Source organism: Physeter macrocephalus, chromosome 14 (genome assembly GCF_002837175.3).
Source record: "Physeter macrocephalus isolate SW-GA chromosome 14, ASM283717v5, whole genome shotgun sequence".
NCBI classification, from domain to species: Eukaryota; Metazoa; Chordata; class Mammalia; order Artiodactyla; family Physeteridae; genus Physeter; species Physeter macrocephalus.
This window is the reverse complement of record NC_041227.1, coordinates 20042859-20065852: the sequence shown is the minus strand read 5'-3', so window position 1 is coordinate 20065852 and position 22994 is coordinate 20042859. Positions and strand designations below refer to the sequence as shown.

The following is a 22994-nucleotide window of genomic DNA, read 5'->3' as shown; positions in this document are numbered from 1 at the left end:
CTCCATTTATTTAATAAGTCCCCAGCTGCTGGATAGGTAGGTTTCTTGCCTTCCTTTGCTATTGCCAACGGTGGGGCAGGGAGCGTCTCACACCACCTCTTCCCCTTCAAATGTAGCAAGTGGAGGCCCCGGATCTCGGCTACACACATAAAGTTGGCAGAAACAGGCCCTGGCAAATTGTTGAGGTGTTCTCTCATGCCTTGGCCCCCAGGTCCTCCACACTCACCTGTTGACATTCGCCTTCAGCAGAGACCCAGGCAGGCACAGACACCCAAGTGCTTGGGACAGAAAACTCCTGTCCCTCCAGGGCCTTAGAGGGGAGTCTCTGGGCCCTTTGGACATGGCCCAACCTTCCTGGTTATTTGGTTCGTACTGGTAGGAGGCTGGTTTCCGGGAAGATCAAGGTCTCGGTTGTAAACTTGGGGAGCAATAGCTTCGGCTGGAGGGTTTTTCCTATTGTGTGGCTTCCTAGTGTGGAAGGGCTGCCAGACCTGAGTTCCTCCTGCCCTCAGGCTATGTGTGTGTGTGTCTGTGTGTCTGTGTGTGTGTGTGACTGTGTGTCTGAGTATGTGAGACTCTGGAAACTGCTCAGGCTCTGGGCTAAGCATACCAGCCCTCTTGTGGCTAAATCACCAGTGGAACCGAAGAACCCATGCCATCTCTTTCTTGGCAAAGGAGCTCTTTGCCCCCAGCACTGGGCTGGGTGGAGGGTCTTAAGGTGGAGGGCCAGGGGGCTCTGAAGAAAGTCACAGAGAGTGTGGGTCAGCCAGAGCCCTCACCTCTTCTCCCTCGCCTGCCTCCTAATTCTGCCCTTCCCCCGTTCAGTCACCACGGAGTTGGACGTTTTCGCTGGGATTGATTACAGCTTAATGGAGGCCCCTCAGGCAACAGCGGAAATACTGGACGTGATGCTTAAGGTAAAAGGGTCTGGGGCGGGTCCAGGCCTGGTGTGGCGTCGCCTCAGGGTCAGCCCTTCCTGGGGCCTCTTGTTCTCCTGGCTTCAGATCTGTCCTCATCTCCCCGTGGTTCCCACTGTGTCAAGGGCAGGGCCATATGGATTGCTGCGGGGTGTTCCCAGAGCCAGAATCCTCCCACGGTGTCTTTTTTTTTTTTTTTTAAGCTTTTTTTTGGGGGGCTGTGCCAGTAGCTGTGGCGCACAGGCTTAGTTGCTCCACGACGTGTGGGATCTTCCCGGACCAGGGCTCGAACCTGTGTGCCCTGCATTGGCAGGCGGATTCTTAACCACTGCGCCACAAGGGAAGCCCCTCCCAGGCTGTCTTACATCACTTAGGCCTTGAAACTTCCCTTCCCCCTTTCTCCCCTCTTTCACCTTTCCCACCATGCAGGTGAGGTCAATCAGAGCTGGCCCTCAGTGGTGCAGAGGAGCCGGCCAGGAGGTCCTATAGGTTAATAGACCAAAGCTTCTAAGGCTCGTTTCATTAAGGGATTCTGGATACACACTTTAATCCAAAGGAAAACATCCTTTTTATTTTTTAATTTTTATTGGAGTATAGTTGATTTACAATGTTGTGTTAGTTTCAGGTGTACAGCAAAGTGTATCAGTTATACATATACATATATCCTCTCTTTTTTTTTTTTAAGACTCTTTTCCCATATAGGTCATTACAGAGCATTGAGTAGAGTTCCCTGTGCTATATAGCAGGTTCTTATTAGTTATCTATTTTATATATAGTAGTGTGTATATGTCAGTCCCAATCTCCCAATTTATCCCTCCCCCCCCTTATCCCCTGGTAACCATAAGTTTGTTTCCTACATCTGTGACTCTACTTCTGTTTTGTAAATAAGTTCATTTGTACTCTTTTTTTTAGATTCCAAGGAAAACTTATTTAATGGTGGAGTTTCAGGCAGTGCCTCCAGTTCATGTTCCCTCATCAGACTCTATAGGCAACTACCTAGCTCAGATGTCCAGCCCTGGGATAGACTTAGAGAAGTTCAAATGGATTCTATCTCCCTCTCCAGGGTGAAATTTTTAGCCGTGATCACCGCTCCCCAGTTGCCTTCCTTGCTCCTGTCATGAGCCTTCCTGAAGAACACAGCCGAATGGTCTACTTTGCCATCTCTAATTATGCCTTCAACACCGCCAGCCTAGTTTATCACAAAGTGGGATACCTGAACTTTTCCATCACAGATGACATGGTGAGAATCATAGCACAATAGGCCCCACAAATGACACTGTCTCCTTCCTTCTTTCCTTTCCACGCATTTACATCAGTGAAATAGTAAATTATGACTAAGAAGAAAGATCAAGAGCAGGAAAATATAAGTTAGTACGATTTCCCTTTTCACTTTGGCTGCCAGAAAGCTCAAAGTCAAAGTTCTTTCTCCCTTAGAACAATCGTGGAAGACTTTGTGGCTTGCTTGTCTGTCTTTTACTTTTCCCTCCAGACTCGATCTGTTATTCTAATTCATACTTTCTTTCATCCTGATGGTCTGTAGAGGTTTAAAAAAAGATTTTAGTGAATGGGGCAGGGCAATAGATACACTGATAAATGCATAAAGTTACATAGAATAGAAAATAAAGATCAAGTTAAAAGTAAAGCACAATTTTATAAAGACACTGGGCCCCAAAATTGATTTTTTTAAAAATCACGAATCTGTGCAGGAGCTTCCTGTAGCCAAAATGGAAAGGGTACATGATTTAGTGATTCACAGCAAAAAGGAGAGACAAAGTCTTCCAAGCGCTTAGCTCTAAAATAACTGTCTCAGATGTGGCTTTGTATAAAGGTTACTAAATTTTAGAGTGGATCACGTGGTTAATATTTCTTTCAGTCTCTTTAATATTTCTGGGGTTTAGATGGATGTTTCTTGTAGCTCTTTGTAAAAGCTGAGGCCTCGTGAACACTGTAGGGATGGTGGGGGAAACATAATGCAGTCCAAATTGGATGGTCCAGCCTACCCTGGTAGTAAATTGAGGACCAGCAGTGATGGATGGAGTGACATTTGTCCTTTGACTCACCCACACCCAGGCCTTTTACTTCTATTGCCATGTTTGAGTCACCCTTCCCACCTGTGGTACAGTCCTTTCTTTCAGTGGGTGGGATCACGGTAGCTGTGTTTTACTGAGCGCTCACTATGTGCTAAGCCTTGGGCTGAATGCTTTGTACCCACCATTTCACTTAGCCCTCACAGTGACCCAACAAGTGGAGACTATAATGATCTCCATTTTATAGGTGAGGAAGTTGGGACTCAGAGAGGTAAAGGCACTCACCTGAGATCACATAGTCACGAAGCCAAGAGTCAAACCTAGATCTGCGTGATTGCAAATCTCACCCTTGTGGATCCCCTGATTGAGTCCTGCGTGTCACTTACGGCCCAAGGAGAGCAGTCAGGATCCCAAGGACTCGTGCGCTCATGGTGAATGCAGAACAGGCATCTCGCCATTGCCATGGCAACCCTGAGCAGGCAGGAAGCTACGTTATTGAATATCCCCCCACTTCCCCATCTCTCTTCAGACCTTCGGCTCTGGCCGGAGCACCTAAAACTTCTTTGTGTCCCTTTGCCGCAGGTTCCGCCTACTTCTAACATCCGACTGACCACCAAGTCCTTCCGTGCCTTCTTCCCCCGGGTAAGGCTTCCCTCAGCCCTCAGGGTGCAGGCTGAGCCCCCAAGACTTCAGGGGTCTTCTTTAAAACCTCCACACTCCTCTCAGCTTGACCAAGAGTCAGAAGGCCAGCAGTGGGGCCCCCAGTGAAGGCCGTGGTACTGCAGGTTCGGGGACTCCCTTCCCTTCAAGGCCCAGACAACAGAGGCCTGAGCCCTGTGTCTCGTGGGACCACAGGCTGCCCAGTCTTTTGTTGATGATCTCTGACAATACCAAGGAATGCCGACATGTCCCACAAAATGTATCCTAATTAATAACACCAAGCAATTACAGAGGGCATACTAGGGGTCAGGCACTGTTCTTGGTGCTTTAAAAAATTATTTTTTGAATGGATAATAAATTCTCATTGTTCAAGATTCAAAAGACATAAAAGGTTATAGAGTGGGAAGTCCCATCCACTCCTGTCCCCTAAACATCCAGTTCACACCCTGAGTCTATCAATATTACCAGATCGTACACATCTTTCTGGGGCTATTCTATGTATATGTGAACAAATGTATGTCTTTCCTCCATTTTTTTACACAAATGGAGGTATATTTTACACTCCATTTTGTACCTTACTTTTTCCCTTAGTATACCAGGAGATGATTCCATGTACGTAGATAAAGAGCTTCCTCACTCATGTTTTCTTGGGAATCCAGTCTGCCATTGTATTATGGATGAACCATAGTTTGGGTAATCAGTCCCCCATGAAAGGACATTTACATTGTTTCCAGTCTTTTGCTACATCAGTGTTGCAGTGAATAACCCTGTAGCTTGGTCTTTGCTGGACTAAGCTCTTCATGTTCAATATCTCATTCAATCCCACAGAAATCCACCTGTCCTGTCCCCTCTCCCCTACCTTCTGAGTCCCCCCAAGACGCAGCTCAGACAGGTGGTAGTGTTTAAAGTTCCTTGCAGAAGGCTTGATGATGGCTGAGAGGAATTATAACAGTGGGAAAATGGTTGAACTTTAAATACTGCGGTACCTGGGTCACGTCCTTCCATAACATGCCCTCACAGCAGGCCCTTTCTCTCCCTAGAGCCCCACAAAAGCCCAACCTGCCACCATGTTATCGGCGCTAGCTTTAGAGGGACCTTGGCTTCATCCTGGTTCCAACATCCCTTTTGCCCAGAAAGAGGAGGAAACTCTCCCTCTCCCTTCCTGCTCACATCATAATCAACCTAACACAGAAGCAGCTCAGGTCACCTTCTTAGTCAAGTGGTTTACCTCCTCAACCTTCTAAAGATCTCCCTTTTACAACTGAATGTAGATTTTATATTTGCATAACCAAAAGGCTCATGGGACTGTCGTTCCTCCACCAACTTCCCCCGTAAAAGGAACAGTCTTGACCCCATATTAAATTCTAATTAAAAGGAAAATTGCCAGCTCTTTGAAATGGTGGGATCTAGGTGTGTTGTGCTTCAAAAACACTGATGTCTGGTCTTTGCATGTGCAGTTACCTGAGTGTGATGGAGGTATAGAGAAAAAAATAGCTCTCACCCATTGCCCAGGGAGGGGTGTGGATTGAAAAAAAATCAGCCTAAACTTTCTGGAGGACAGCTTGGCAATCAATAACTGGCAGAAGCTTTAAAAATATCCCTGCCCTTGGACCCAGCAATTCCATGTCTAGGAATGTATCCCCCAAAATAATAGCCAAGGGTGCACAGGAGAGTGGTCTTTAAAATGGCAAAAGCTTGGAGACAACTTGATGTGCAATAGTGTTAGATCAGTTGCAGTACCCATGCACAGTGGAATACAATGCAGCCATGAGAGAAATGACACAGACTCCATATGTCTGACGTGGAAGGATGTCCAGTTATACCTTCAAGAGAAAAAGGCACAGAGCATTTTGTGGAAATTAAACCAACCAGGAAGTGTTCTCAGCTTGATCTGACTCCCTCAAGGTTCTCCCAGCAAACCTGCATGTTTCCTTCTCTTGACATAATTTCTTCATTCTGCCCTCAGTTAGCCAGACTGTACCCCAACATGAACTTAGAGCTCCAAGGCACAGTGGTCTCTGCCCCGTTCCTGAACTTCAGCCCTGGGAATCTGTCCTCAGCTGCCCAGTTGGAGATTGAGGCCTTTGTTCTCCTGCCTAACTCCGTCAAGGAGCCTGTCTTCCGGCTGGGTGTGGTAAGGTTCAAAGGCTTGGCAAACGTTGTTCCCTTTTCCTACATGCTTTTTCCCCCATTCCCCACCTGGCTAATTCCTTAAGATAGATCTCAACTTAAGTATCACTTCCTCAGGTAGGCCTTTCTTGGTTGCCCTTACCCCTGATCTACCTTTCGCCCCTTGTCCATTTTTTTCTTGTGGCACCCTGTTATTTTTCCTCATAGGACTTATTGTAAAGATACCAATGTAGCTGTTTGCAGGTTTATTTGCTTAATGTATGTTTGCCCAACTAAGTGAGTCTGGGCTATTTTGGGGAGGAAGGCATAGGGGAACTTTGACCTGTTGCTCTGCTCTGTATCTATATCTGACCCCCTGAAGACTACATTTCCCAGGCTTCATTGCACTGACTTCCAGCTAGATCAGCCAATGGAAGACACTGTCAGGAGAACAGAGGGTGGGAGGAAGGAAGAAGCCAGAGTATTTCTTCTTCTCTCTTTATCTTGGACAGAGACTCAGCCACTGACTGTGTCTCCTCCATGGTGCCTCCCCAATTCCTCCCTCTGTTCCTCCAGTCCTGGGGTGGAAGCAGCTTCCCACCTCTGCTAATCTCTGAGTTGCCTCTCTAACTCTTTTTTAACTTCTCAGCAATTCCATCATTTGTATAACCAATCCCCTGTATGAAATTCCCTCTTGGTTAAATATTGAGAGTTGTGTCTCCCTTCTCAATGGACCCTGTCAAACAGAGAAGGGATGTTGAGTTTTTTGGGAGCCCTGCTCACAGGATGGGGAACTTTGCTCTCTTGTCCCAGGTTTGAAACTCAGCAAGACAAATTTCTAGAAGAGTAATTGCTCCCAGATGTTATATCTGCAATTTGATATTGTTGTTATTGTTATCAAAATTGTTGTCAATATATTTTATTTTATTATTTATTATTTTTATTTTTATTATTTTGCTAAAGTAGAAAAGGATAGCTTTATTGCTTTGCCAGGCAAAGGGGAACACACCAGACTTCTGCCTTGAAAAACTACGTGTCCCCAATATATTTTAAATTAAAACATAAGCTATTATTATTACTATTATTATTTACTAGGGCTGAATCTTGGCCCTGAGATAGCTAGAAATGGTCCCTTTAGAGATCTCCAGGAATAGGCCTCTATACCTTCTCTTGGTAGTATGTTCAAAGTTTAATTGCTATCATAGTCAGCAATTTCAAGTAAAAATGTTCAAGTCCAAGTTCAAATGTTTATTGAGCACCCATGATGAGCTTCCTGGGAGTCTAATCTAGTTCCTGCTTTAACTTAGTGAGATGTTTGCTTAGAGGAGACAGCCAGTCCTCATAGTTATCCATTCTGTACATGACAACCTCCTTCATTTAGACCTGTTTCTTTCTACTGGAATTACCAGGCCACTAATGTGTCTGTCATGTTGACCTTCAACACCAGCAAGATCACTGGATTCCTGAAGCCAGCAAAGTAAGTCAGCCTTGTGACTTACATGGGGGGCGCTCAACTGGGCTCCATCTGACGCTTCAGCTGATTCCCTGTAGCTGGAGGTGGGATGTAACCAGATCCCCCTGTCAAACTGTGGGGCCCACGGTTTGAGAAGGAAACTTAAATTTTACCTCAGTTGGCCCAATTCCTTGGGCCAACTGGATCTACCTCCATAAACTTCCTTTTCACCTAAACCCCATTACTTCCAAATTTCTAAAGAATTTACTAATACTGCTTTTTCTTAATCCATGAATTTTAGACATCAGCAATATTGACTTCCTGAAATTATAGAGACTGAGTTCTTTTATGTTACACACTTCCCCTCTGCAAGTCTTCCCAATAAGGTTGTATCATTGTTTTTGGCTCCTCAATCACCTTTTTCACTCTCACTGCTACCACACCCTTGGCCCTGTGCCTTCTCAGTTTGGGAAGGAAACTTAAATTTTACCCCAGTTGGCCCAATTCCTTGGGCCAACTGGATCTACCTCCATAAACTTCCTTTTCACCTAACCTCCATTACTTCCAAATTTCTAAAGAATTTACTAATATTGCTTTTTCTTAATCCATGAATTTTAGACATCAGCAATATTGACTTCCTGAAATTATAGAGACTGAGTTCTTTTATGCTACACACTTCCCCTCTGCAAGTCTTCCCAATAAGGTTGTATCATTGTTTTTGGCTCCTCAACCACCTTTTCCACTCTCACTGCTCCCACACCCTTGGCCCTGTGCCTTCTCAAGCTGGTGTCTCCTCCTTTCTGGGGATCCCTACATTGCTTAGGTTTCCCTTGAACATAATGCCCACATCTCTGAATCTTCTCTGATTTGTCATAGGATGCAAGTGGAACTGAAAGAATCTAAAGTTGGAGTATTCAATGTAAGTTATTATTGTTTTTTGTTTGTTTTTTTTTTAATTTATTTTTATTTTATTTATTTTATTTTTGGCCGCATTGGGTCTTCGTTGCTGCACACGGGCTTTCTCTAGTTGCGGTGTGCCGGGGCTACTCTTCGTTGCAGTGCGCGGGCTTCTCATTGCGGTGGCTTCTCTTGTTGTGGAGCACGGGCTCTAGGCGCGTGGGCTTCAGTAGTTGTGGCACGCGGGCTTCAGTAGTTGTGGCGCACGGGCTTAGTTGCTCCGTGGCATGTGGGATCTTCCTGGACCAGGGCTCGAACACGTGTCCCCTGCATTGGCAGATGGATTCTTAACCACTGCGCCACCAGGGAAGCCCTATTATTGTTTTTATTTATGAAATGATTAGGGTAATAATTAATTTAGAGTATCTACTAAGCAATGCTTTGGCACCTATATTAGAAAATAGAAAAGGAGAAGAGTTACTCTCTGCCCTAGAAAAGCATAGAAGTTCTTGAGGACAGGAACCATAGGGCAGAGGAACAGTTACCTCCCAATATAAGACAATATAATTAAATCATCTATTGGACAGAATTCTTTTAACTGCAAAGAATAGAAAGCCAACTAAAAGTGTCTTAAGCAAACAGAAGGAATGTATAGGATCATAACCAAAAAACAAAAACAAAAAAGCTAAGGCTAGAGGTTTCAGGCATAGCTGGATCCAGGTGTTCAAATTAGTACATCAAGAATCTCTCTCGGGGCTTCCCTGGTGGCGCAGTGGTTGCGCGTCCGCCTGCCGATGCAGGGGAACCGGGATTAAATCATCTATTGGACAGAATTCTTTTAACTGCAAAGAATAGAAAGCCAACTAAAAGTGTCTTAAGCAAACAGAAGGAATGTATAGGATCATAACCAAAAAACAAAAACAAAAAAGCTAAGGCTAGAGGTTTCAGGCATAGCTGGATCCAGGTGTTCAAATTAGTACATCAAGAATCTCTCTCCAAGGGAAGGGGAGAGGGGTGATATAGGGATGGGGGAAAACGATTATTAAGGGATTGTATAAAATCATGTGTGTGAAACTTTTGAAAACTGTAGAGCACTACAGAATTTAAAGAATCTTTCATTCAATTTTTTAAAAAGAAAAAAAGAATATATTCCAAACAAAAAGAATCCCTATCTCTCCATTCTGCTTTCATCTGTGTTGGCTTCATTCTCAGGCAGGTTCTTCCCACTGGTGGAAAACTCACAAATTTCCTGTAGTTTCTTTTTTTTTTAACCCACCAAAAAAATAAATAAATAAAAGCCCTCGTTGGATTAATCTTAGTCATGTGCCCATTCTTTAGCCAATCACGTGGTTGGAAATTGGACAAGGTCAATTGGCTGAGCACGGGTTTAATCTACACTCCCCGAGCCAGGATTTGCAGTCCCAAACCACACGGACTGAGATTGGAAAGGAGGGTTCCCAGGAGAAAATAGGGACTATTATTAAAACAAAAGGAATTGAGTGCTGGGCAGGCAAAACCAAGAGATGATTTCCACAAAGAGGAAAAAGTGGTGCAGTAGATGGCGCCATATTAAAGGAGGAAAAAGAATGGGAAGCTTTATGTGGGCTGAAACAATCGAGGAGAGATTTCGGAAAAGAGGGAAGGTGGGGTGATGGCCGCTGCTCACAAGCCAAGGAGGAGATGGAAAGACTTTAATCTACAGTAGTTGGCTTCCTTTTTACCATCCTATGGATACTGGTTCCCTCTGACCACACTTTACCTGCCTCCCACTTCCCAGACTTTCCCTCAAGTAGAAGTGGAAAAAATACATCAACTATGGGGAGAAACATTGCCCACAGGGACCCCGAAGGATGACTCCTTTCAGAGAACAAAGGCTAAAGTGAATAATGACACACTAATATTGTATCTGTGCATGGCATGTAAAAATGTTCTATGAAGTAAATTATTCATATGTAAAGAGTCACAAAAAGACATCCTATCATGTTTTCACAAAATCGACTGTAAAAAATAAGACCTGTAGAATCAGATAAATCTGGATTCAAATTCAGACCCTGCTGCCCGATTTCTAACAAGTCACTTTCATTCTGTGGGCCTCAGTTTTCTTATCTGTGAAATGGGGACATTAATATTAACTTCGAAGTGTTATAGTGAAGATTGAATCAGGTGTAGATGTAATGCTCTGAGCCCTATACCTGGCACATAGTGAGTGTTAAAAGTTGGGTTTCATAATTTTTGTTTTGACTTAAAAATCTTTTTTATTATATAAGTAACTTGGGAAAACATTTCCACTGTAAAAAGAAAAATTAAATACTAAAGGTAAGGCTAAGCCAAACCTTGATGTTCTTCCTGGAGGATAGATAGTTGGGTGTGTAGTCTTCCAAATTTTTCTATCCCTTTGAACACATATAAATGTGCATCTCAAAATAGTTTTATCTTATAAAGTAGTAGCATGATGTAGGTATCTACCTGAAATTTGCTTTTTTTCAAGCCTTTTGCCATGTCAGCAATTACAAAACCACCCCACCCACGGGGTGGCCTCTGTGGAGGTTTGTTGGTGGGCAAGATGGTAATGTGGTTATGGTGTACCTCTCCTATTCTCCACCAGGTGGAGCTGTTGGAGGCGCTGCTCAATTACTACCTTCTCAACACCTTCTACCCCAAGGTCAATGGTAAGTATCACTATGGATTTTTCCAAGTCAAGAGTGGACACTGCCCTTTGGGGGAAAGAAAGCTGGGACCAGGGCTCTCCTGCAGGCTGTGTGACCTTGGGCGAGTCACTTCTCTTCTCTGAGCTTCAGTGGCCTGTCTGTGAGGTGGGAGTGTTGAAGTCGGCCTCACCTCATTCCAGGCCTCTAAGGAGGGTTGAGGATAGGGGCAGTTTTTGGAACACAGTAAACTTCCTCTTAAGAGAGAAAGAGGGGCTCACAGAAGTGCCCACACACACCCTGAAGTGACAGGTGAGACTGAGAACCAAGTTAATATACGGGGTACAAGGCAGCCCACCTCTAAAATCACATTCCCCAGTTAGTTGCCATCTCCCTGGTCAAAAAATAAAGCTTAGAGACCTAAACCCTCTTTCCATGAGACCCTGCTTCATTTGGCTACAGTAGAAAGCAGGATGCAGGTGGGGGCAGAGAGCAAATGCCCACTGGATTCTTATCATGAGTAGACGCTGCCCCATGCCTGCCACTGTCTCCACAGAGCACCATGGCCGAGGGCTCAGGCTCCTCTGTCAGTCTGCCTGGCATCAAATCCCAGGTCTTCCACTTTCTAGCTATGTAACCTAGGACAGGTTACTTGGCTACTCTGTGCCTCAATTTCCTTATCTGTAACATGGGAATAATAATCCCAATCTTTGGTGATAATTAAATGGGAATATACCATGTATAGGGTTTGCAGAGAGGAACTTTTTGGTGCAAAATTTTCTCTGTACTTATTTATTAACAAATCTCTCTCGATGTTCTGCCTCAACCTCCAGATAAGTTGGCAGAAGGCTTCCCCCTCCCTCTGCTAAAGCGTATTCAGCTCTACGACCCTGTTCTCCAGATCCACAAGGTCAGTGGGTTCAGTGGGGTTCTGAGGAATTGGGAATGGGGGTTGGTTAGCTTTCCTGGTTTGCAGGCTATAACTCAGTGGGTGGGACCCAGCCCAGCCCTGCAGCTGGGAAAGCCTCCACGGGGGTGGGCTGGTTCAGGGTCAGCTGGATGCCATGAAGCCGTCCACGTGTCCTTTAGAAGTGGCACCTCTATGGGGGCAGGAGGGATTTGATACAACCTGTGTCACAATTTTCCACCCCCCTCCGCCCCGCTCCCCGGCCGTGGGTGACCTGGGAGAACCTCAAGACCAGCTCGTTTTAAAAATATAGCAATCCTAGCCATGCCTACAGCTCAGGTTCTGAAAGCCATTAGTAAGTGTTTAAAATTTCTTCTAATTTCTTGGGAATTCCCTGGTGGCCCAGGGGTTAGGACTCGGCACTTTCACTGCTGAGGGCCCGGGTTCAATCCCTGGTCTGGGAACTGAGATCCCACAAGCTGTGTGGTGAGGCCAAAATTAATTAATTAATTAAATAAAATAAAATTTCTTCTAATTTCTTAAGTGGAAGAGCCTGATGTATTAAGAGATACATGTTTGGTGTGCCGTCCCTCATAGACTCATTGCCCCACCACACTCATAGCTTGACTTCTGGGGTACTTCCTTCCAGCCTTTTGTCTCCTCCAAGCATTTTTTGAAATTGTTTTCTTGCTCTGGAGAGTTGCCTTGCTAGCTCTCAGACCTGTTTTCTTTCTTTTCTTTTGGTTGCAATCTAGTCTCCCTTCCCCCCACCAATGTTAAATTCTGTCCCAAGCATGCAAGGGACCATAATTGACTTAACTATTTGAATACCAAGGAATATGTCTGAGTCTTCACCAGACTCTCCTCTCTTCTGACCAAGCATTTTATGCGCCATCGGTGCCCCACGGTTCAGGTTATCTTTCTAGAAGAGCATCCGTAAGGTGGGATGACTGGGTTGGCAGGCTTGTGAGCATTAAAGGAGATGCTGCTTTGTGCCTGGTACATAGTCAACATCCAGCAAACAACAGCCACTAAAGAGAGGGACAGGAAGCAGAGTGATCAGGGACATTGAAACAGAGATCAACTGAGACATTTGAAAAACAAATATCCAGAGCCCTTTTGCGTCCAGAGATACTCAACATCCAACTACTGTTGAGACTTTATAAGGAGTGAGATCATTGTTCAAAGCAAGGACTGAGTGCCAATTCATGCAGCTGGCCTCAGTTTTCTCCTGTGTAAAGTGGGGTGTAGCCCAAACCTCACTGGGCAGTTATGAAGATTAGAGCTTCTAGCTCAGTTTGGCACAATGGAAGTCATTAGAAGATTTGTTAGATTGACCCTTGAACAACACGGGTCTGAATGGCCCCATGTCCTTGTGTACGCAGATTTTTTTCAATAATAAATACAATACTATGGTACTACACCATCTCCGCAGTTGGTTGAATCTGTGTATGAGGAACTGCGGCCGCGAGGAACCGCGGATATGGAGGGCTGACTATAAATTATACGTGGATTTTTCCACCCATTGGTGCCCCTAACCCCTCAGTTGTTCAATGGTCAACTGTATATACTATCATATTCATTAAAATTTTGAGGTCAACTCTGCCCATGTGTTTGACCCCCAAAGGCAGGGGATGGGTTGCTGTGGGAAAGAATTGGATTTTGCTCTGAGTTCAGAATTCCCACCCCTTTGGTGATGGAAACTTACAAGGAAGTAGGAGAATAAACCCCAGCAGCTCACAGTTTTGTCTTGTTCACCAAGGAGAGAGAATCTAGGTGACACAGGGGACATTTATGAGGTCTGCCAGGAAGCAGCAGCTTGGGAAATGACAGATAAATTGCCACCTTAGAGAAGGTAGCTGGCAAAAGCTGTGCTTTATGGAGACCTTGGGGACAGAGGCACACGCTCGATTTATGCACTGACCTGGTTTCTAGCAGAGCTTGTGCTTCCCCAGACGTGGGCCTCCCTTTAAATCAGAGATGCATCTTTTTGGAGTAGAGGATGCTTTTACCATCGTGTCCTGTCTTGTCTCTCCTAGGACTTCCTGTTTTTGGGCACCAACGTCCGGTACCTGAGAGTTTGAGGACAGGGCGAAAGACAGGGCTTGGGGGCCACAGCTGGATTGCCAAGTTGCATTTCCATATGTGCAGCATATTCCTGGAGATTCTGGGAGGATGAAGACCATTTCTGTTATCAGCTCTGGGGGCCTGGCCTCTGTCCCCACAATCCTCCTTTTCAGCATGTACACCCACACCCCCTCTAACTCTGGATTTTACTTTCCCACCAGGACGGACCTTCCTCCCCCACTAGCCTGCACTATCTTTAAGGGCAGGCACCGTCTTTTTAATTCACCATCGGATCCCTGTGTCTAGCAGGGTGCTTGCACTTAGTAGGTCCTCTATAAATATTTATTGAATGGCTCAACGAAGGAATCATCTGGTACTCTAGCTGAACGTCCCTACTGCCAACGCTCTCTTACTTAAGGGGTCTTTGGATGGTCAGCTCCATCTGTGGCCTTCAGAGATGAACCCTGACCACATTCCCATTTCTCAGCGCTGCTGCTGTGGGAACCTCGATGAGAGAACATGGGATTCCACTCCCTGTTCAGCCCTGGACCTGGTGCTGATGCTGGCTCTCTAAGACAATTGTCCATCTCAGTTTGGGGGCAGTTCATGGGTAGTTCATGGGCTCATTTCAATACATGCTCCCTCTCTCCCTCCCTCTCTGTCTGCTGCAGACACGGGAGCCAGTGGGTCTCCGGGAGCAAAGACTCAGCCTCCTGCTGCCCTCCCCATTGAAACGGGTGTAAATTAGGAGGAAATGGATCTGTCTAGGTTTTGGGTCCGACCCGAATAAAAGACTCATCCAACTGTTGTTTATGAGCCCCAAGCCTGGAGGAAGAGGCCGTGATTTCTAATTACTGAACAACCAGCCTTTGATCAGACTTTACCAAACAGTCATTTCCAAGTTATGTGGTTGGGCCCCCGGGGACTGGGAATCAGAAGGCTCGTTGGATGCTTTCTTAATTGTGTTAATGAACAGATGGATGGAGCTGCCGGCTAGCAGACAATTCACAGGGAACAGACCCATTTACCCTGTGTGTGACAGAGATGCATTCCAACATGGGACGATGCACTGTCACCCAGCTGGAGGCGGGGTGAGCCATGGCTTCGCCTCGTCCCTCTTGTTCACTTGTCTGCCACCATCATCCGTCCTGTGATGGATTGTGAAGGGCTCGGCTTCATCCAGCACTGGCCACGTGGCCTTGGACCGGTCCCTTTCCCCCTTTCCCCCACTTTACCCTATAAAATAAGGATGATAATAATAGCCATGTCCTAGGACTCTTATAATGATGATATTAGGTAATCCATGTAATCCATGTAAAATGATTTATTTAACCCTAGTGAGGATTCAATATTTGTTGGCTGGACGTGCTTACTGAGCATGCTTCTGTTTGCAGGCACTGAGTTGGTCAGCACAGGGGAACTAGAGGCAGCACAGACCCAGTTCCTATGTCTGTTTTTCAGAACGTTGCCTCAACGTGGAAAGAGCCAGTCTTGATTCCAACTTACTGGCTTTGGGCCTCTGGGAAAGGCCTCTCTAAAGCCTCAGTGTCCTCCCTTGTCAAATTTGCTGGGAATACCTCCTTGCAGGGTGACTAGGGACTCAATGGGTTCGCGTCCAGCTTCTGGGGGTGAGGGGAGGATAGGGCATAACCAGGTCCTGGTAAACAGCTGATGCGATTATCACCTGACTTCTTTTGGGCTCCCCAGAAGCAGACTCTGAAACAAGGAGGTGGGTACAAGTAGTTTACTGGGAAGAGGATCCCAGGGAAATAACCAGTAGAGGAGAGAAAATGTGATGGGGAAGGGAAGGCAGCCTTTAAAGTGTTCATGATCAAACCAATTACCACCTTAATCCCACTCGGGAAACTCTGGGAGCCAGTGTAGAACACTCAGAGTATCCGCCCAAGGGCTGAGATTGCCGGGATGCTTGTACATCATCTCCCATCAGCCACTGCTTGAGGGGAGCTCCTGGGGACATAGTTCTCTGGTTCTTCTAGTCTGGGCAGGGCGGGCTCTAGCAGCTGTAGAAACCTCTCAGGCAAAGAAACGCAAGTGCCAGCAAGTAGAACTCAGGTTGGCATGCGCTGACTGGTAAGATGGGCGGGGCCCGCACGTGGCTGTACAATGGGGTAGGAGTTCACCAGCTCAAAATTCTGGATGTGATATGAGGCTGTTTGCCACATTGCCTGGAAAAGCTGTGGGTTGGTCTCCTCTGCATATTTTTAAGAAACTCAGCCTAGTTTGCAAGCAAGCCTTCATTTCAGAGCATTCTAGAGCGCTCTAGGACATTCCAGGGGATGGCCCCAAGAGAGGATTCCAGGAAGGCCAGGCACATACTTGATGAGTACGGGGCAGCCAGGTTTGCTATGAAACAGGGGAAAAAACAATTCTTTGTGAAAGAACAAAATATTTCTCATTCACAAAGCAAGGAAAGGCCATTCCTACCCAATGAGACTAAACACATTCATTCAGTAACAGAGCCTCAAGTTAGTGTCATGATGTCTTGCTGGGGTAGCTCCAGGACAACCACTGCCGGCCCTGCGGTCCCCTAGCAGGTTCTGACACCCTGAAATCTGACTATAGACATGCAAGTATCCTCAACAGCTCAGACCTTACAGGAGGACTGGCCTTGGGACAGCACATTCCGATATTAATGATCAGAACTCTAGGCTATCAAAGAACCATCTAGAGACTATAGAAGAACCATTGATAGTTATTGTGCCATAGAGCTCACGCCCACGCAAACTAAGACGCCACCCTGGAGATGCTCCTCCTGGTTACAAACTGACTCCCCCTCTGCGCTCCACTAACTTCCCAAGAGCCCTCCTACAGCTACACACTGTTCCACACTTGTGTACATACAAGACAACTTCCTCTTTCTTAGAGATTAATCGGATTTCCTGGTGGGGATGGACTACAATTTTTTTAACCAACTCCCTACTGATGGGTCCTTAGGTTGTTTCTGATATTTGGCTTTTATGAATGAGAAGTCCAGCTCCTTATTTTAACTGAAGTCCAGCATTTTAACCAAAAACTTATGTGCGATTTCTGGGGTCTGACCATAGGCAGTTACAAAGGCTTTACCTGACAGGCCTCGTGGAGGAAAGCTACCCTCCCCATGCCAGTCTTGGTGCCCAGACAATGCACTGTGGTCTCTGAGGGGAGTTGCAGTCAAGGACTCAGGCACCCTGGACGGTTATGCTCTTTGCATATTTGCATTCCTAGCCCAGAAGCCTTTGTTCCTAAGTTTTGGGTTTTTTAAAATAAATTTATTTCTTTTATTTCTTTTCATTTTTGGCTGTGTTGGGTCTTCATTGCTGCACACGGGCTTTCTCTAGTTGCAGCGAGCAGGGGCTACTCTTTGTTGCGGTGCACGGGCTTCTCATTGCAGCGGCTTCTCTTGTTGCGGAGCACGGGCTCTAGGCGCGCAGGCTTCAGTAGTTGCAGCACGCAGGTTCAGTAGTTGTGGTGCATGGGCTTAGTTGCTCCGTGGCATGCGGGATCTTCCCAGACCAGGGCTCGAACCCGTGTCCCCTGCATTGGCAGGCAGATTCTTCACCACTGCGCCACCAGGGAAGCCCTCGTTCCTAAGTCTCTTTACCTGAAACCTTAGGCAGAGGTTTTCAGAGGCCTTTGCCAAGGACTCTGTCAGGGAAGGAAGGGGGAACCTTGAAGATATTTTCCCCATAATGATTCACACTCAGTACTTTTCCACTCCCAGCCCTTCCCTCCTTCCCTCCCCCTGCCTCCCTGGCTCAGGGTCCAGGAACCTGACAGAGGTTTCTTTTTGGGGATCCTCATCAGTGAGACGACCCCAACACTTGCACCGAAACCCCTGATCCACCTGCACCTTTTCCCATGGGGGAAATGGAACGGGGCCGTCGGTGCTTTCTCTGGTTTGAGCCGCTCGCTTATGCTATTGGAGTGAGTGACCGAAGGTTTCACTGTGGTTTTCATTTTGGCTTGTTGTTGCTTTAATCAGCTCCTCCTACCCCTGGCAGCCCAGCTCTCTCCAGTTCAGCTGAACTCTTGACGATAAATAGTGCTTCCGTGAAAAACTTTACCCATACATCATTGCTTATTCATGCATCCATACAAACATAGGAGCAGGTACATCTGTGAAATAAATGTCCAGAAATGGAATCCAATCATTTAAAGAGACCCTTCCATCAATTTAGCAATGGTGTGTTTGCTCTCAGTCTCTCCTCTTTCAGCCTCCCCCCTCCTCCTGAGTAAGCAGGGGAGGGGACTCACGTGGGCTCACGGCAGTGGCGTGGGGGAGGGTTATGTAGGAAAGAATCCACCTTGGCTCAGAGAGGGGGCTGGTCTTTGCCCTCAGCCCCTGAGAAGTCATCTCTAGGCCGTTGGGAAGTCCTACCTGATCAGAGTGTCTTGTCTAGCTGGGGGCACTGGACATGGCCGACAGCTAACGATGTGATCTATGGTGGGACTTTGGGTGACATGGTACCAGCTGGATCTCCAAAGGGGCTGCAGATGGGGTCAACCACGTGGGTGGTCAACCATGTCTACAGATGGAGCCCCAGTAAAGACTGGACACCAAGGCTTGGGTGAGCTTCCCCGGGTGGTAACACTGTGCATATTGTCACACTGTGATGCTAAGAAAGTAAGGCCATCCACGGATCCACAGGGAAAAGCCAACTGGAAGCTCGGTGTTTGGAATTTTCCTGGATTCTGTTCTCTGCCCCTCTTCCACTGGCTGACTTTCATTGGTATCCTTTCCCTTTAACAAACTGTAACTAGGAGTGTAAGATTTCCGTGAGTTCTGGAGTCCTTTTAGCCAATTATAGAACTTATGGGTGGTCTTGGGGACCCTCAAACTTGCAATTGATATCAGAAGTGAGGGTGGTCTTGTGACTGTGCTACATCTAACTTCACAAGGGGTCTTGTATTCTCCGGCTCCGAAACACTGCTGGCCTCAGACACTGAGCACGGGGCCAATGACACTGATATCTGCTCTCTGTGGTCTGACCAGGCCTGGAGGGCCCTCATCTCCTGCCCCCCTGACTCATCCCCAGCTCTGCTCTTTTTGGTGCCACAAGTCCTGTACTGGTCAGTATCCCTAACTGCAAACTTCAGAATCCACTCTGGTTAATATAAGCAAGAAGGAGGTTTCAGTCTCCAAGGATTTGAAGACCATCAGTGGTTGCCATGAGCCCCGAGTATATGACTTTGGTCCAGACCTCTCTTCTGAGATTCCGACCTGTCCCCTAACTATAGGCTTGACATTCACCTCCAGCTGACTGGATTAGGGGGCTGCACCTGGCTCATGTGACAAAGGAATCTGTCAAGGTATGCGGATTTCCCTTGGAGTCTGGTACATAACTTCCCTCACAGCACATCTACGTGGGTCTGCTTCTCCCAGCCCACAGGGGATTAAAACACAGCAGAATAGATGGCTGCTGTATGGCCACTAAAGAACCCAGAGCCGGATTCTCTCCATCCCTTAGAGAAGGCTTTCCTCCCACCTCAAGTGATCTCATGGGGCCTTTAGTGCAGACCTATCATCACAAACCCCAGGGACAGGTAGGCTGTTTTTAAAAGGATGCTCTCACCACTGCCATCTCATCTTGGGGTGCAGGGCTAGTCCCAGAGCCATCACTGGCATCCCCCAGACCCAATCAAGCCCAGCTTTCTTTCAGCCCTACCCTTCCACCCCCAGCTAGCTTTCTAAGACCTGCGGTTCAATCAAGAGTGCCTCTCTAAGAACTCCCCCTGACAAAATCCAGGTGTTATCAAGAATGTGGAGTAACTGGAACACTTTTCCACTGCTGGTGGGAATGTAAATTGGTACAACCAATTTGGAATGATCTGCTACAGTTGAACATGGATGTGCCCCATAACCCAGCAATCAGACACCCAGCTGAAATGCCCACCTATGTTCACCAAAGACACATACTGGTATGTTCATATACACTCTTCATCATAACCCCCAACTGAAAATAACCCAAATGTCCATCAGTAGTGGATGGATACGTGGTGGAATATTCGCACAACAGAATATTAAACAGCAATGAGCGCAAAAGAACTTCAACTGCATACAGTAACACGGATACCTCCCACGAACAGAATGCCGAGTTAAAGAAATCTGACACAAAAGAGTACCTGCTTTATGAGTCCATTGACACAAAGTTCAAAAGCAGGAGAATCTAATTCATGGAAGCAAAAGTCAGGAGAGTGCTCATGCTGCCTGGGAGGAGGACTGACCAGAAAAGGACGTGAGGAACTCCGAAGGGGGTTTGATAGTGTTCTACTTTTTTTTTTTTGCGGTACGCGGGCCTCTCACTGTTGTGGCCTCTTCCTTTGGCGGAGCACAGGCTCCGGACGCGCAGGCTCAGCGGCCGTGGCTCACGGGCCCAGCCGCTCCGCGGCATGTGGGATCCTCCCGGACCGGGGCGCGAACCCGGTTCCCCTGCATCGGCAGGCGGACTCTCAACCACTGCGCCACCAGGGAAGCCCTGTTCTACTTCTTGTTCTGTGTGCTGGTTACATGGGTGAGTTCACTTTGTGAACATCAATCTATCTGCGCACTTATTATTTGTACACTTTTCTGCATGTATTCAAAGAAGTATACATAAAATGAGTCAGTCTGTATTTATGAGATTTCTTATAGTGTCTTTTATTATGTAGGCTCCCTATAAACAAAGTTCGATTTTTCTGGGTTTATTCATATACTATACCAGAGCTGTATGGGCTGTTTATTGTGGCATTGTTTGTGATAGCAAAACAGTAACCAAACCCAACAAAACAAAAACTGAAGGCAACCCATGAGGCCCTCGATAAAGACTAACAGATAAATTATGGTGCATCCACACAAAGGAATACTATACAGTCATTGAGGAGAATGACTATATATGCAGACATGAAAAGACGTCAAGGCGTTATTAAGTAGAAAGCGTAGGCTATAGAACAGCAGGTACAGTATCATCTCCTTTTATTTAAGATGATATAGACATATGAATGCTTATATGTACACAGGAAATTTCTAGGCGGTTACCCGTTACTGGAAACAGAGGTTACCTCTGAAGAGTGGAAATAAAGGGTTCATTAGGTTGGGAAGTTTTCATTTTCCTTGTTGTGCCATTTTGTAGTTTGGATTTTTTTTACACAAGCGAATATTACTTTTTAAAAATAAAAATTTTAAGATGTCAATCCAAGCAATTTAGGCACATGCTTTAAAAAAAATCAATGTACAAAATGGATAATCAACAAGGACCTACTGTATAGCACAGGGAACTCTACTCTCCCCTCCCCCATCTGGATTTGACACCCAAGGTAACTTGAGATAAATGTACTGACGATGTCAGAGCCTCCAGCAGCCTGGATCCCTGAATCATTCTGTGTCACAGACTTCCAGTACTATGTTGAATAGAAGTGATAATAGTGGGCATCCTTGCCTTATTCCTAATCTTAGAGGAAAAGCTTTCAGTGTTTCACTAATGAGTGTGATGTTTGTGGTGGGCTTGTCACATATGGGCTTTGTTAGGTTGAGGTTGTTTCCTTCTTCTCCTAGTTTGTTGAGTGTTTTTATCATGAAAGGGTGTTGAATTTTTGTCAGATGCTTTTTCTGCATCTGTTGAGACGATCATGTGATTTTTATCCTTCATTCTGTTAATGTGGTGTGTAATTTGCATATGTTGAACCATCCTTGCCCCACACAGGTAAATCCCACTTGGTCATGTTGTATGATAATTTTAATGTGCCATTGAATTTGATTTGCTAGTATTTTGCTGAGAATTTTTACATCTATAGTCATCAGAGATATTGGCCTGTAGTTTTCTTTTCTCGTACTGATTTCGTTTTGACATCTGGGTAACACTGGCCTTGTAAAATGAGTTTGGAAGTATTCCCTTCTCTTTCGTATTTTGGAAGAGTTTGAGAGGTATTGGCGTTAATTCTTCTTTAAATGTTTGGTAGAATTCTCAGTGAATCCATCTGGTCCTGGGCTTTTCTTTTGTGGGAGATTTTTGATTACTGATTCAATCTCCTTACTAGTTACAGGTCTGCTCAGATTTTCTACTTCTTCATGATTCAACCTTGCTTGGTTGTATGTTTCTAGGAATGTTTCCATTTCTTCTGGCTTACCCAATTTGTTGGCATATAATTGTTTATAGTAGTCTCTTATCATCCTTTTTATTTCTGTGTCATCAGTTGTAATGTCTCCACTTTCATTTCTAATTTTATTTGGATCTTCTTTTTTTTTTTAAGTCTAGCTAAAAGTTTATCAATTTCATTGATCTCTGTAAAAAAGCAGCTCTTCGTTTCATTGATTTGCCCTGCTCAGTTAACCCTTCGTTTCCCCCCAGCAAGAAAATATGCAGCCTATCTAGACCATAAATAACCAGATAATCTCTCCTGGTTCAGAATTCTAAAAGCTTGTCATCAGCTCTACAGTTCACTTAGCAAATGATTGTGTGGCACTGTGAATTGCTATTTAAATATTTTGTTATCTTACTTCTCCTGAGTTTTATGTCTAACCTCTGTAAGTAGATTATACTTTCCTTGAGGGCAGGAAACAGATATTATATGTCTTTGTATCACCCATGCCTCATTGCAGTACTGAGTTGGGCACTTAATATGTATCTGGTGATTTGATTTGAAGTCTCTTGTCACTTAACCTAATTTTCCAATCTTTTCCCCAGCTATGGGCTGCCCCAGGCCCTTTTCACATAGCTCCTCCAATTTAGAGTCTGCTGTTAATTGTCTCCATATCTATGCCTCTGCTGTGCTGCGCATGCCCCTGTGTTTGACTTTCATATCACTCCTGTTCAGATCACAGAGCTCCCCAAAGGATATCTCACCCGGTTCTCGCTCTTTCTGATGGGTCTAAGCCCTCTGTTGGGGCTCCAGAGGGTATTCGGGAGGTAGATGAGCCATGAAATGTTAAGTCAGGAGGGTGGGAAACCCAGGTCAGCAGGAAACAAGAGAGGATCTGAAAGGCCTACATTTTAAAGGGTCATCAAGGGTTGCAGGGATTAGCATAGTTAATATTTTGGTGAATTTCCTTGGTGACTTTCCATTTTAGGAGAGCCTGGGCATGGTTAAGGTCACACAGAGAGGAAGTATAGAGTGGGGTGGCTTCATAGAAGCTATAGTCAAGTCCCTTGATTATAGTTTTTTATTCTTTAACTATATTACTGTATTCTACCTCTTAATCTTTCATGAAGAAGTTCTGCTTCGGGGCTTCCCTGGTGGCGCAGTGGTTGAGAGTCCACCTGCCGATGCAGGGGACGCGGGTTCGTGCCCCGGTCCGGGAAGATCCCACATGCCGCGGAGCGGCTGGGCCTGTGAGCC

The 22994-nt window shown here is 45.8% G+C and overlaps 1 protein-coding gene and 1 long non-coding RNA gene across 16 annotated transcripts in view; one reads left to right on the top strand and one right to left on the bottom strand.

Moving 5' to 3' along the window:
* The window catches only part of LBP (lipopolysaccharide binding protein), a 28627-nt gene extending 16202 nt beyond the window's left edge, over nucleotides 1–12425 (top strand). The window contains exons 7-15 of the mRNA XM_055090656.1: nucleotides 826–917; nucleotides 1981–2157; nucleotides 3527–3586; nucleotides 5571–5738; nucleotides 7123–7190; nucleotides 8043–8085; nucleotides 10669–10732; nucleotides 11542–11618; nucleotides 11798–12425. Coding sequence (XP_054946631.1) covers nucleotides 826–917; nucleotides 1981–2157; nucleotides 3527–3586; nucleotides 5571–5738; nucleotides 7123–7190; nucleotides 8043–8085; nucleotides 10669–10732; nucleotides 11542–11618; nucleotides 11798–11920 — 872 coding nt within the window. The 3' untranslated portion in view covers nucleotides 11921–12425. The remainder of the gene's footprint in view (nucleotides 1–825; nucleotides 918–1980; nucleotides 2158–3526; nucleotides 3587–5570; nucleotides 5739–7122; nucleotides 7191–8042; nucleotides 8086–10668; nucleotides 10733–11541; nucleotides 11619–11797) is intronic.
* The window catches only part of LOC114487770 (uncharacterized), a 29075-nt gene continuing 13931 nt past the window's right edge, over nucleotides 7851–22994 (bottom strand). For 11 of the 15 annotated variants that reach the window (XR_008619363.1, XR_008619358.1, XR_008619354.1 and 8 more), the window contains 3 exons: nucleotides 13540–13782; nucleotides 12436–12646; nucleotides 7851–8511 (listed from right to left, as the gene is read on the bottom strand). This is a non-coding gene — a long non-coding RNA (uncharacterized lncRNA). Of the gene's footprint in view, nucleotides 8512–12435; nucleotides 12647–13539; nucleotides 13783–15529; nucleotides 16047–22994 lie in introns of all 15 variants that reach the window. The other 4 variants (XR_008619357.1, XR_008619360.1, XR_008619355.1 and 1 more) reach the window with 4 other exon arrangements.